The sequence below is a fragment of the Antechinus flavipes genome, chromosome 6 (genome assembly GCF_016432865.1).
Source record: "Antechinus flavipes isolate AdamAnt ecotype Samford, QLD, Australia chromosome 6, AdamAnt_v2, whole genome shotgun sequence".
In the NCBI taxonomy this organism is placed as follows: domain Eukaryota; kingdom Metazoa; phylum Chordata; class Mammalia; order Dasyuromorphia; family Dasyuridae; genus Antechinus; species Antechinus flavipes.
This window is the reverse complement of record NC_067403.1, coordinates 199,525,454-199,539,389: the sequence shown is the minus strand read 5'-3', so window position 1 is coordinate 199,539,389 and position 13,936 is coordinate 199,525,454. Positions and strand designations below refer to the sequence as shown.

At 35.3% G+C, this 13,936-nt stretch overlaps 1 protein-coding gene across 1 annotated transcript in view; it reads right to left on the bottom strand.

Moving 5' to 3' along the window:
* ATRN (attractin) overlaps nt 1-13,936 on the bottom strand; it is a 236,781-nt gene that overhangs the window by 135,920 nt on the left and 86,925 nt on the right. The window contains exons 8-11 of the mRNA XM_051965371.1: nt 13,226-13,469; nt 7,420-7,603; nt 4,029-4,183; nt 3,117-3,201 (exon numbers count right to left, since the gene is read on the bottom strand). Coding sequence (XP_051821331.1) covers nt 3,117-3,201; nt 4,029-4,183; nt 7,420-7,603; nt 13,226-13,469 — 668 coding nt within the window. The remainder of the gene's footprint in view (nt 1-3,116; nt 3,202-4,028; nt 4,184-7,419; nt 7,604-13,225; nt 13,470-13,936) is intronic.

The following is a 13,936-nucleotide window of genomic DNA, read 5'->3' as shown; positions in this document are numbered from 1 at the left end:
CAGTTCTTTCAGAAAAAGCCTTCTATTTACAGAGTTTAGAGATCCCTCAAATTCCTTCTTTCTGCATTACATTCTCATATTTTTCAACCTCATGACACAGGTCTGAATTCCCTTCTGCCATTTCAAATAATTATTTGTTTTTATACTTGAATCATTTCATTTTTTTAAAATGAACAGTTTATTATTCTCCCTGGAAATCTAGAAAATGGAAAGGTAGTTCCTCAAATCCTTCCATCTACACTTATAAAAAGCAACCTGGAAATTTGAGAATCAATGACAATTTCTTAGCCACGGCAGAAAAATAACCATCACAAACAAACTGTAAATGACAACAAAATTTTCCCTGCTTTTTACAGATGAAAGAACAATTATAGTAAAGTGATAAGAGAAGTTAAATTAAAAGGATCTAGGTGATGGGGAAGTTGAAGAAGTTGGTAAGAATAATTCTTCCTGGAATTTCATAGCGAAAGAAAAAGGAAATGCAGAATAATAGCCATAGGGTGTTGGCAGAGAAAAAAGTCTTCTTTCAGGAAGGAGTCAACTCCAACAAGTCTGTGTATAGAAGGAAGGAAAGGGAAAAGAGGAATCTGAGAGAGATTTAATGGAAGTGAATCATTAATGAGGAAAACTCCAAGAGGAGAAGATGTGCTCAAGAGAGCACAAGGAAAGTGAGCTTGTTGTCAGCAAGTCTTATCATCCTTAGAAGCAGGAGTAAAGGAAGAGAAGATATAGATGTACTGAAGAGAGAACTAATAAAATGCACCTTCTTTCTTCTATTAGAGAGGAAAAGAATATAAATGTGAAATGTTGCATATGCCTTCAAAATACATTTATGTACTAGCTTATTTTGCTGTATTTTTTAAAATACTTTTCACAGATTATTTTGGGAAATGAACTAATACAGGTGTATATTTTTTTTAAACAAGCAAAAAAAAAGATGCAGGGAAATTTGGAGGGTATAAATTGAGGGAGAAGAAAGTACTTATAGCTGATAGCTTCTTTCTTCTAAATAAAGCAGGAAACAAGATGGGGGGGGGGGGAGCCACGGACAGGATTGAGAATTTGAACAAAAAGGTTACAAAGAAAAGTGAGATATAAAATGAAAATTTTTGCTATGCAGGAGTGAGGAGCCACTTGAATTTAGATAACATGGATTTGTAGTGGACCTAACTGATACTGAACTAAGAAGTTATTCCAACAAAGTTCAGCAATTTAAGAGTGAGAGCAGAGGAAGCAGGGGATGGTAGTTACACCTGGTTTAACTGACAGAGAGCAAATGTCAAAAAGAAAAGAGGGCAAAGGAGGTTAATCACACAAGGCTGAAATGATCAACTGGAACTATGGAGAGATAAAATGTAAACATAGAAGGGCATAAAGTGAAAGCGAAAAGAGAAATGGAAAGACTGGAGGATTTATAAGTTCAGAGAATAGATTTAGGAGGAATAAGGCATAAGGAAAAATAGAAAAACAAGAGATTATGGTCAAAAGGGGAATTTCTGAGTTTTAAGTTCATGCATTTGGAATATTTTGCCTTAAGAAGTCAGAAATTTCTCTTTACTGGAAGTCTTCAAACAAGTATCACATGACCATATGAAAGGTATGTTACTGTGGGGATTCCTCTGAGGTAATGCTGCATTGGATGGTCTCCTTAAATCCTGTGATTTCTGAGGTGGCACAGCTATGGGTGATGGTAACTTTTAAGTTATAACTATCCTAGTAAGTGGCTGACGCAAAGTGAAGTAGAGTCCATGAGAGCTAAGAAAGTAGATGAACAGGGTTTGAAAGAACAACAATATGCATATTGAAATACCTAACACTACAAGAGCAAGAATTCAGAGTAGGGAAAAAATACTATAAAGAATCAGAGAATGAAATCCTTAAAGAAGCCAATGGCCCCTGGATAACAATAAAGATTTGGGCCAGATGAGCCCTCTGGATAAAGTAAGTCTCAGAGGAAAAGTGACAGAGAACTGGTAATAGGTGGAAAATCTGAAAGCAGTAGTTAATAAACAAAACCTACTATTTTTTCCTAGCCCAATTTATGGGAAGAAGGTAGAGCCAACATTAGAGAGGAACAATTCATGATATTGCATCTTCCAAAGAAAGATTTTCTGTGTCAGATGATAAGAGTGTGAAAAGAAAAATTGAAATTGAGAAATGTGTTTATTTTAGAATAGGGTTCCAACAATGAAAATGGAAAGCAAAAGACAAGGACTGGGGTGTGATAGTACTAAAATGGTTGGGAATTAAAGTATAGTAAGGAGCAAGAAAGGGGGAATTTTGTCCTGGGAGATGGACATCTGAGTCACTAGGATTAGGAGGACAAGAGATACAAATGGGCTAGCCATAGACACTAGTTAGTTATGGTCTCTAACTTTCAAGGTCCTAATGATGGAGAGTAGTACAAGTGAGGGAGGACCAAGGACAGAAAGGAATTCAGGCAGGAGGGTCTAGGCTAGTAGGTATTGAAAAAGACAGAAACCACATGTGTACCAGATCAGTATTCATATATCCAACATGGTGGGGGATAAAACACACAAAGATGTTCCAACACATATGGAACATCCAAGTAACTCTATCAGTTCTGGTATCTGATTTCCTGGTCTTGTGGAGTTTGATATGATGTCTAAAGTTCCATGTTAGATAGTATCAGGCATATGATTATGGACCTAGTCTTTCTGATTCCAAGGGCAATATAAAACCTAATCCCAGATCCCAGCACTTCTAAAATTGTTTCCTTCTTTAAAACTGTTCTTTTATATCATCTACTTAACCCTAAATCTGAAGCTCAATTCTATGCTAAACTCCTTAAGAGTAGGGATTGTTTCATTATTTGTATCTATGCCCCCAGCAACTAACATTTAAGCAACTAATTTAAGAAATAATTATCAATTAATTTATTGAATGATTAGCTTCTCTCTATAATACAGTTAACAAGGAAAACTTACATGTCTACATGCAACCCTATTAAACATGTGCTCTATCCACAAATTAATTTTTTTAATCATAATAAAAGTAGTTGTAATATGACATTTCCCTCTTGTTGCTTAGAAAAAATTTAATGTGACTTAGTTTCTAATATCAATACACTTTTGAAAGTATCAAAATGTAAATACCTGTTATATAAGACTGCTGAGTGGCCAAATCTGTTAACATCATGATGAAGATCAGGTCTTCGAAGAACTGACCAGCGATCACAAGCTAGGATTAAGAAAGACTTATTTTAAAAATGTCTGTTATTCACGATATCCAGGGTCTGATATGCTTTTTTGGGTGGAAGGGCTAAAACTTTTTCAGTGCCTCAAAAATACTTCTGTTTCTCTCAATAATTAGCTGATGATGAATTCATCTACTTTTGAAATATGTTTTTGGCCTTCAAATTCATGCATTGCTTGCAGATGAACAAACACTACCCTCTACTGGTCATTAAAGGTAACCACTTTTAGTAACTTCTAATCTAAGGTATGGGTAGTACGGGCTTGAAGAACTCTTAAAGCATATTTTTATTTGCTCCAATGAAACATTAAAATTCTGAAAGTTTGTTGAAAAGGTTTTCTGACAGTAATTCTTACAAAAGAATAACAGGTATGGCATGCACAAAGGCCCCATATTCAACAGGTAACTCAATCCACTCTCAAAAAATTATTTTCTAAAACTAATCATCCCAAAGTAATGTCAGAAAGAAAGGACTAGGACTTCTAGTGCCTTTCTGAAAGCGTGAAAACTGTTTAAATAAATCTTTTTTAAAAAATCTCAGATCTGTCTTCCCTATATTATCTTATCTAATATATAAAGGTACATTTTTCAAAACCATTTTTCAAAAGGTTCCTTGAAGCCTAGAAAGAGAGGGATAAGAAGGAAAGGGAATATGCATTTATTAACCACCTTCTTTGTGTCAGGCCCTTTATAAATATTATTTTATTTGATCCTTACAATGTCCTAGGAGGTAAGTGCTATTATCACCTCCATTTTATCATTAAAGAAATTGTAAAAAACTCCTTTAATGCTGTTAGCTCTCAAAAACTTACCGATATCATAGGCCATGAAATCTGATGAAAAGCACTTGGCACCATGGCTCATAGAGGTATCATTGTGTGTGTTTCCTCCAAATACCAGCATGGTTCCGCTGATTATCACAGCCGTGTGCAAATAACGGAAAAAACGGCTATCTTTAAGAATGGTCCTTTTAAGATAAGGGAAGAAAAAGCATTTGAAAAATACTTGTTATTCACTGAATAATGTATAATGCCATTTCATTAATTTACAAAAAAAAAAATACCTGACTGTTATATGGCTTCTCCAAAGTTCTAAGGTCCTGGGATTCTACTACTTTCAAGAGCAACATTTTCCTCCAAAGATTTAGATCATAGGATTTAGAACTAAAAAGACCTTTTGAGATCATCTGACCCTTTCCCTCAATTTTACAAATGAGGAAATAAATAAGAGGCTGAAAGAAAGTGACTAGCCCAATTTTATTAAATTTACAAAAGATAAGGGAAAGAGGGAGAAAGGAAGGTAGGGAGGGAAGGGAGAAAAAGGAAGGAGGGAGGAAGAAAAGAAAAAAGGAAAGAAGGAAGGAAGTGAGGAAGAGAAGAAGAGAGGGGAGAGAGGAAGGGAGGGAGGAAAGGAGAGAGGGAGGAAAGGAGAGAGGGAGGAAAGGAGAGAGGGAGGGAGGAAAGGAGAGAGGGAGGAAAGGAGAGAGGGAGGAAAGGAGAGAGGGAGGGAGGAAGGAAGAGAGGGAGGGAAGGAGAGAGAGGGAAGAGAGGAGAGAAAGAGGGGAGGGAGAGAGAAGGAAGAAAAGAAAGAGGGAGGGAGGGAGAAAGAAAAAGGGTCCTCTGAGTGGTCTTTCTTCTATATTATGCTATGTCTTTTTTCCTGTTTTTCCCTTTCTCCTAAAATATATTCAAGGACAGAAAATATTAACCCAATTGAAAGTTCCTCTGAAAAACAAACTAAATATTTTTTTATTTGACTAATAAGTTAGAGGAACTCAATCCTTCCCCCATACTAAAGTCATGGAATCTATAGCTTTTGAGAAATAGATGGAAATCAAATGTTCACTTAATAACTTTTAAATGAAATTTTAAAATTTCAAAATAGTATACCAATCCTGTTCAATGCCCAGATAACATAACTGATATAAATAAATTTCACCTCAAATTAGTCACTTTACTTATTATAATGATTAGGGTTTTATTATCACATACATTTTATCAGGTAAGAGTAAATTCTGCTCATCTATATACATGGATTATAGTCTGATCTAGATTGAGTAACAGCATCTCAGTTATCCACAAGAAAATTGAAATCGAAAAAGGGCTTTTGAGAAATCAAATTGTATTCAAAGAAATTCATGCACTTTACTCAAAGTAAAGCCCTTGAGCCCAGATTCAGACTTTATTTACTTTTACTTTACAAACAATTCAAGAACCTGTTTTTCAAATCCCTAGTGTGAATTAGAACAGAATTGATAAACTGTACAAAGCAGACAACATAAAGGAGCAAAAATTGATGGCCAAAATCTCAAACAAGTACTCAGAAAACAAACAAACAAACAAACAAACAAACAAACAAACAAACAAAAAAAACCAGTCTTTTCAGGCCACTTAAGGAAGAGGCAAATAGGCATATTATACACTTCAGTAGCCCCTGATAACTTTATTGAAATACATAAAAATAACATATTTATAGTGATGACCCCGGGATTAAGTCAACCAAAAAAACCTCATTACACTGCCTGGCTTTGTTGTTTGTCCTTCATTCTTGAAGAGGACCAAGACATCAGGGACATGATGTCATAACATTCAAGTGAACAGGATTTAAGTGAGGGAGGGCTGTGCAAGGTCACCAGCCTCACTTTCCCCTCCAGAACTATCTGGGTCCAGTGGCCAGATATAGATCAGGACTGGAGATAGCCCTGGATGCACTGGGAGGCCTCCGCCTTTTTAAACTCAGTCTTCAGCAGCCTCTTCACTGAGGCTGTACCCATTCAGTGATAAAAACTAGGGAAAAATCATCTCCCCTTTCACCTAGTCCAAAAAAACCCACAATCTAAATAAATTAATAAATGAATATGGGAAGACCCTCAGCAGAAATGACTGCTATTTATATTCAATCTGAATCAATCAGGATCCAAACATTTGGGGGCTGTGAGGGGGGACACCTCTTAATTCCCATTCCTCTGGTAGGGAATTCCAAGCTACAGTGGGCTAAGCCCTTGGGCATCTGCTCTAAATCCAACATTGATAAAGTGAAGGTGAAGGAGGATCAAGTAGCCTAAGGAGGGTGGAACTGGAACCAACACAAAACAGGAAGCCAAAGCTAGATGACAGGAGTGGGACTGGGCAGTGAGTAGTTCCTGCACTTCTAATTTGGGTGACATAGGAAGACAGGTTTTAAAGGGAAAAAATAAACATTAAATTATATTTTGAAAATACTACTTAAGGAAAGGATGTCTGTGAATGAGATAAACTGAGTGAATAAAATTCCCTCATGGGAATGTGATCCTGAACTTTGCCCTAACTGTGACTTCAGACTTTACAATAACAAGTTGAGCTATAGCTAAAAAGCACTTTAAAGTACTATATAGATTTTAACTATTATTAGCTGATTAGACTTGAATCCAAAGGGACAAGCTAGATTGTCTTGAATGAACATTTCCCCTCCACTTGTTAATTAGCATTTAAGTCCTTTTAAAGGAATGATGGCTTTGGGAATTCAGGTTAACAGAATTCTGTCATCCAAGAATATCTGCTTGTACAGCAGTTCTCTAGAGAAATTTAAATTAAGAGTTTGGTATTTACTAATATTCTTTTGTTTCTAGGATAGATTGCATGTTTAGAGTATAAGCCTGGACTCCCCAGACAATGGAAAAAAGTTGTGTGTGGGCAGGGTAGGGGGAAGGGGGAAGGGTGCTTCTGGTCTATAAATACTGTTTTTTGCAATTTGTGCTTTGCACTCCTCTACTGACACCTTGTCTGTTAGGAGTTACCTTTTCTCAGGAGAACTTAATAAATATATATCTATATCTATATCTATATCATCTATATTTTTTAATCTGGAGAGTCTCTGATTTTTAATTTGGGTAAGGGTCACTGTTCCATACATTTGTAACTAAACTCAGGGACAATTTCCTTCCCAAAACATTAAAATAAAGTTTGAGTGCATGAAAAAATAACTCATTTCCACTCAAAACATTCAACTATTCATGACAACTCCAATCTCCAAGAATTCTGGATAACTAGAGGTTTGCCCTGGCACTAAAGAGATATGAAAATCAACAGGAAGGAGAGGCTTCAGGTGGCTGTCTCCATTTTCATATATAATAATGAGTTATTGTATACTTCCTAATTTACCCTTATGCAATATTATACATCAAGGAACAAAATCAACAATTATATTGAGGAAGAAAATACCTACCACATTTGAGTGTCCACATCATACTTATATAGATCATCAGCAAGTCTATATTTGTTGGCACTGAAAGCCTTATAACCACCATGTATGTAAAGGGAATTTGTCTTGGCATCATAAACACTACTGTGACCATAACCTCCTTGTACAAGAGCACCCTGAGTTTGTAAAATACTCCATGTATTCTTACCTAAAAAAGGAAATAGATTTAAAGTCAAATGTTATAGGTTACTTAACTTTGGAATTTTAATACTGTAATATTAACTAATTAATATTAATTTTAATATGACAGCTAAAGATAAAAGCCATTAGAAAATATCTTTCAGCTGACCAATTTTCGTTTTTAAATTACTGTTAATAAGAAAACTGATTGCAACAGAAATAGCAGACAATTCAAGTAAATTAGGAAACCTCAACTTGTTAAATACTCAAATTTTAATTTTTACAATTCTTATCTACAGGAAGCATCTGAACAAAACTTAACTCCAACTTACTACAAATGTTTAATTGACTACTTAAAGTTTACCCCGTGATTTTTCATGAGATCAAAGTAGAATGAAATCGCTGGTGGGTTTTTTTCTTTTTAAAATAATGAACAGTTTTTATTTTTAAAATCCTGAATAATAAAGTGATGACAGATCTTAAAATTGCTAATGGCAATTTGATTACATTAACAAATTTCTAACTCCGAACTATGCCAAAGTTTAAGGAATCAAAACTAATCAGATTCCAAGCAGAACAGGTGACCTTTCCCCGTACTTTTTATATCTATCATATGAAGCAAGAATTACAAACATAGGTTAAATAGGTAAATACGGAATAACCCTGACTCAAACTCAAGACTATGAGATCTAGACAGCCAATGAAAGGTAAAATCTCTTTGATATACAAATATCTAAGAAAAGGGGATATAATATAAAGAAACAACACCTCACATTTCTCCCATTGTGGCTTACTTAGAGTTAATTCAGACTACTCTCCAGGAAAACAGGCTGGCTTCAGAACTCTAAGGACTTGTCCTTTAAGGAGGACACAATACAAAGTACTGTCCAAGGGCAAAGGGAAATGAAGTATTATCCAAGGGCAAAGGAAAACTGGCAGAATATTCTGAGTTGACCCAGGTTACAATGGACATTCTGAGAACTTAAGTGGAAAAGAAAGGGAGACCAAAAGAAAAGAGAAAGAATTTTGACTCAGCTGAAACACAAGCAAAGTCATTTTTTTCTTGTCAGTTAAGTGGCCTCAGCTGCTCTGCTGAAGTGTTAAAAGGACTTAAAATCAAATTAAAATGATAACATTTTATTCTATTTCTCTCATGTGTGACCTGCCAGGATAACTATCTAGAAAGTATATACCCACCCATTCCTTAGTACTAGTTTCTTGGGTAGAATGATTAATGTGATAAATGATAGCCTGCAAATAAAATAAAACATAGAAAAACTAAATCATTTTATGGTAACAAACTGTATTATAATCTCCTTCTTTAGTAGCCACGTCTTCATTGTTTAATCATGAGAGACTAAAGAAGAATATAGTACGGGAGGTTGGTTGTGGAGCCCAAGCGGAGGGATAAGGTGCTGGTGATGAGAAGTAAGGATACAAAGCAGGTGTTAGGAAAGCTGGCACGCTTTCAGAACTTTGACTTAAGACCTAAGTGAAATACTAGCATTTGAAAGAATGATTAGACTTGAATCCAAAGGGACAAGCTAGAAATAATAAATAAAAGTTGCCAAGAATATATCTCCTCAATGTTAGGGGGAAAATCCTAACAATTAGAGGTAACCAAAAGTAAAATAAACTAATTTTAAAAATAGTTGTTTCCCAACAATGGAGATGTTCAAATAGATTTCAGATAATTCCTAGTCAAAGATGATGTTATGCAGGGAACTCCACAGGAGTTAGACTAAGTGATCTGCCACAATCCTTCTAACTTTGAGATTTTGTGCTTCTAAAGATTCAAAGATTCAGCACGCTAGAATAATGGGTAAAATGAATAAGATTCAATGTGACATAAATAAATGTGAATTCCTATACTTAGCTTTAAAAAAAATAAACTGCACAAATGGTTTTTTCAAAATCTAAACTGGAATTCAGTTTGAATACCATAATATAAAAGGAGTAAAGATAAATGGAATTGCATGCAAGAAAGGATGGCCTTGATCCTGAGAAATCTTCAAAGTGTCTGATGAAGCACAGATAAAGATACTGGCTATCTTTATTTTAAAGAAATTTCAGAGGAAACTTATTAGATATATTCAAATAATTAAAAGAGAGAGGATGAGAACAAGGACATTAGTGTATGTTAGAGCTTAAGTACCAGCTTCTATATAAAATCTTTTCAGAGCCCCTTCCCTCTCTAGACAACCTTTTATTTATTTGTATGTATTCAGTTAATGGTATATGTCATCTCTCCAGATAAAAAATAGGATCCTTGAAGTCAGAAGCAGTTTCCTTTTTGTCACTGGATCCCTAGCACCCAGAACAGTGCTTATTTATTAACAAACAGAAATTTGCTGATTGACTGAAGGAATGTTAGATACAGAAAAAAAAAAAAAACTCAAGCTTTATTCTCTGTAACTCCAAGGAGCAGGAGCAGCCCTTACCAATAATATCAAACAGATACATCTGAGTTTTTGAGGGCAGGACTCCTGTGGCACAACAGGAACAGAGTAGTGCTTCTCAAGCACACTAAGCTGAGAATACAAAGACAATTTCCTTCATAGCAAATCCAATCCCTTTTAAATTCCAGTCAAGTGATGTGAAGAGGAAAAACAGCCTCCCTTCACTGGACAACAGAATACAACAGTGAACCTCATTAGTGCTAAAAGTAAAGACAAATCAGGCTGCCCTAGTTGCCTTCTCTTTATCACTCATAGAACAGAAGGCAGGAGAAGCTTCGTTTGGAAGTAATCTCAAAGAGCAGGTTGACAGTATTGCAATATGTCAGCTACTATGAATTAGGCTGTCACAACTACTCTGATTTCTTTTGGTCCTGGAAAATTGCAAGATTTTGTAGATTTGGGGGGGGTAGATTTTTGCTTTAGAATTGAGAAAAGATATAGGAGACAGAGCTAAAGGAAAAGGGAAAGGGAAATAAGATGCCAATGCAATACTGACCTATATGATCCATACTCAATAAATTCCTGAACTGGGAGTCGGCAAAACTGAGCTCACTCAAGTCCTACTTGAAATAACTGTTAGCTGTGTGATCCTGGACAAGTTATGTAACCTCTCCCAAGAACCAGCTTTTTTTATCTATAAAATACAGATAATAATAACACCTATCTTACAATAGGGTTGTGAGAACAAGACAGAATGAAATAATCTTTACAAACTTTAAAGTGCTATATAGATTTTAACTATTATTATCTTTTAGCCCACTCTATATCTGAGGAGGTGATCATTCCACTTCCATGTGAGGAGGGTTAATGATGGGGCATTTATTCCATACCAATAGAGTCTATTGCACTTGTGCACAGGTCAAAGATTGGCAAGTGTTTCCTGATACCAGATACAAATCTCCCTCTATAAAACTTCCATTGCTCCTAGTCCTATTTTTTGCAGCCAAGCTGAACAAGTTTCACCCTCTTCCACAGAACATCTTTTTATTTACTTCAAAGAGAGTAAGGTAACTTCTCTTCCTCAAGTATATTCAGTTCCTTCCATTAATCCTCATATGACATGGCCTCCTGTCCTCGTGTTCCTATTCCCTCTAGAGAATGTACCTATGTCAACATTCTTCCTAAGTCAGAACTTAATACAATACTGCAGATGAAAACTGACCAGAACAGAAGACAAGTCTATTTCCTGTCTAAATAATCTATTAATTCAGTTTACTATCTGAATAATCTTTTTGGCTGCAATTTCACACTGGAAAAAATAGAAGTCCCAGACTTCAAGAAGGTTACAAAGATTTATTCATTAATTCCTAAGAAATTCCAATTTCTAAATTGTGGTTCAAAGAGCCAGTTTGAGACTTTGTGGCTTCCTGAGCTAGAAACCAGCCACATTCGTTTTCAGATGACCTCTTTTCTCACTGCTTCTCCATCTATTTCTAGTATTCATTTTCCCTTTTTATATCTTCCCTTGCCATCACTCTGGGCCACAGAAGTGCTGGTTTTGGGGAGACTTTTTAGAATTTATTTTTAAAAATAGTATGCAGAAAAAAATCAACAATATGGTTGCAGATAATCAGAAATGTATAGAAGACTACCTAACTCTTATTCTGCTTGTTATACTAACCTATAATCCAAAGTTTCAAAGTCCAAGGCCTGCAAAATTTCTTCTGACTATGCTACAAAATATTTAGTCCTCAAAAAGAATAATATCTCTCATCCCTTCAATTCTACCTAAGTGCTTTGTTACTTATAAGATGATTTATAATATAGTCTAAATTCTTATTGCTTATTTTTATTGCTGGTAGATTTTTGTTATTCTATCCACATGCCTAGGTAATTACTTATATAGATATTCTTCTACAAAGAGGAATTTTAAAAAACTGTCTCAATTAATGTTTTGCATTGCCCCAAACAACAACAACAAAAAAAAAAAACATACCCAGTTCATTCCTAAAGTTTACAAAAGACAATTGTTTTTATTACACAGTTTTTTCTTCAAGGAGCTTAAACCTAGCAGTAATATAATATAAAATACTCAAATATTTACAATAATCTTTGTACAGTTATCATGAAAAAAGTATGAAAAAAAGTGCTAACAAGTTTAAGGAAAAGATACTATTCAATTGCTAAAGATCTTCAAAGGCTCCATGGAAAAGGCCACATTTTAGCTATGACTTGACAAAAGGACAAGATTTCATTAGGTGAAGAGCATTAGAAGGGAAGAGCAGGAATAATGGTTTTGTGGCAGCAAAACATGAAACATATCTGGGTAACAGTGACTCTATGCAAGGTTGTATGCTGATTAGGTAGGCTTTGAACCTTCAGGGAACAACAATGTATTTTAAAAATGGAAGCTGAGGGGGTGAGATGAAATGAGGGTAGGGAGAAATAGAAAACAGGAAAACTGAACCATCCAAGACCTATACCATGATGGTATAGCTGGTGGCAATAAAAATGGACAAGAGAGGAGAGAGTTGAAAAAGACTGTGGAGACAGAACTTCTTGGGCATTAGTGACTTTGGAATTAGGCAATTAAGGGAAAGGCAAGCTTAACAGTTGCAAGCCTGGTTAATTAGAAGGATAGTGACAGGGCCACCAACAAAAGTTATCTGTGGGGATCACACAGAACCACATATTATTTTCTGAGGACAGATATTAAATCTTCTCTCAACTTGACACCCAACCTAGCATGTAAATACATATAGTATTCTGCATAAACCCATCATGTAAATCTAGTATTTTGCATGGAGCAAGCATGTGTTTTTTTTTTTAAACTGAATCTCTATGATATCTATTAGTCATATCTATGAGTAGGGATTTGGTTTATTTGTTCCTGTGGGCTTTTTTTCCTGGCAGGAGTATGATGAAGAAGAGGGAAGAAATGTAGAAAGGAGTCCCATTTTAGATGGAAGAAATAACTTCGATTTCTTAAAAATTTCCTTATAGTTCTCAATTTTTAGTGCTGTAATCACTTTTGTCACCTCAAGACCTTATCCAAATGTCCACATTTCTCATGTTAGAGATTTCAAAACTGATCAGTGGTTGAAATATCCAAATCTATTTTGCCACCTCTGATCTTCCATACCATATTAATGTTAACCAAGTTTTAGGAGAAAATACTAGCTCAGTGTTAATTATGTAATAAATGTTAAAAAAAAAAAAAAAAAAGCAACCACTGACAATAATGTACCTACCAATGTCATATTCCTGCACATTGCTTATGTAGCCATAGAGAGGGCAGTGACCAAAGATGACCAGCATGACAACTCGGCCATTTTTCATTGTGACAATGTGTGCTGAGTGCCCAACAACTGCATACTGCTCCTTTGCTTTAGGGGCCAATAAAACCCATGATTCATTTTTAATGTGAAACACCCTCAACTCATTTGTCACATTGCCTGTTGAATCAATTTTTCCTCCATACATGTAGATTTTGTCCTAGAAACAAAATTTGGAAGAAATGTTAAAAGCCTCAAACATGAGAAGAAGAAAGGTCATTTATTTCTATTCTACATTACATAAGAAATTCTTAATGACTGCTTTTAGATTCTAAACATTTGGAAAAGTCACTGAAGAGGTGTAGAATCACCTATATAAATGATTTTCACAAACATGATTTTAATATAACATGTGACACTGAAATACAAGTTATGATCCCTTTTTTTTTTCAGGTAAGAATGAACATGATGCAGTGGCTAGGGCACTGGGCTTGGAATAGGGAAGATCTGGGTTCAAGGCCCACCTCTGACACTTACTAGCTGTGTGACCCTGGGCAAGTCATTTAATCACTCCGTGCCTCAGTTTCCTCATCTATGAAATGAGGAGGGGGTAGTCCATGGCCTCCAAAGTAATTTCCAGTTCTAAATCTATGGTCCTATGGAGATTAAATTGTAATTATCACATGA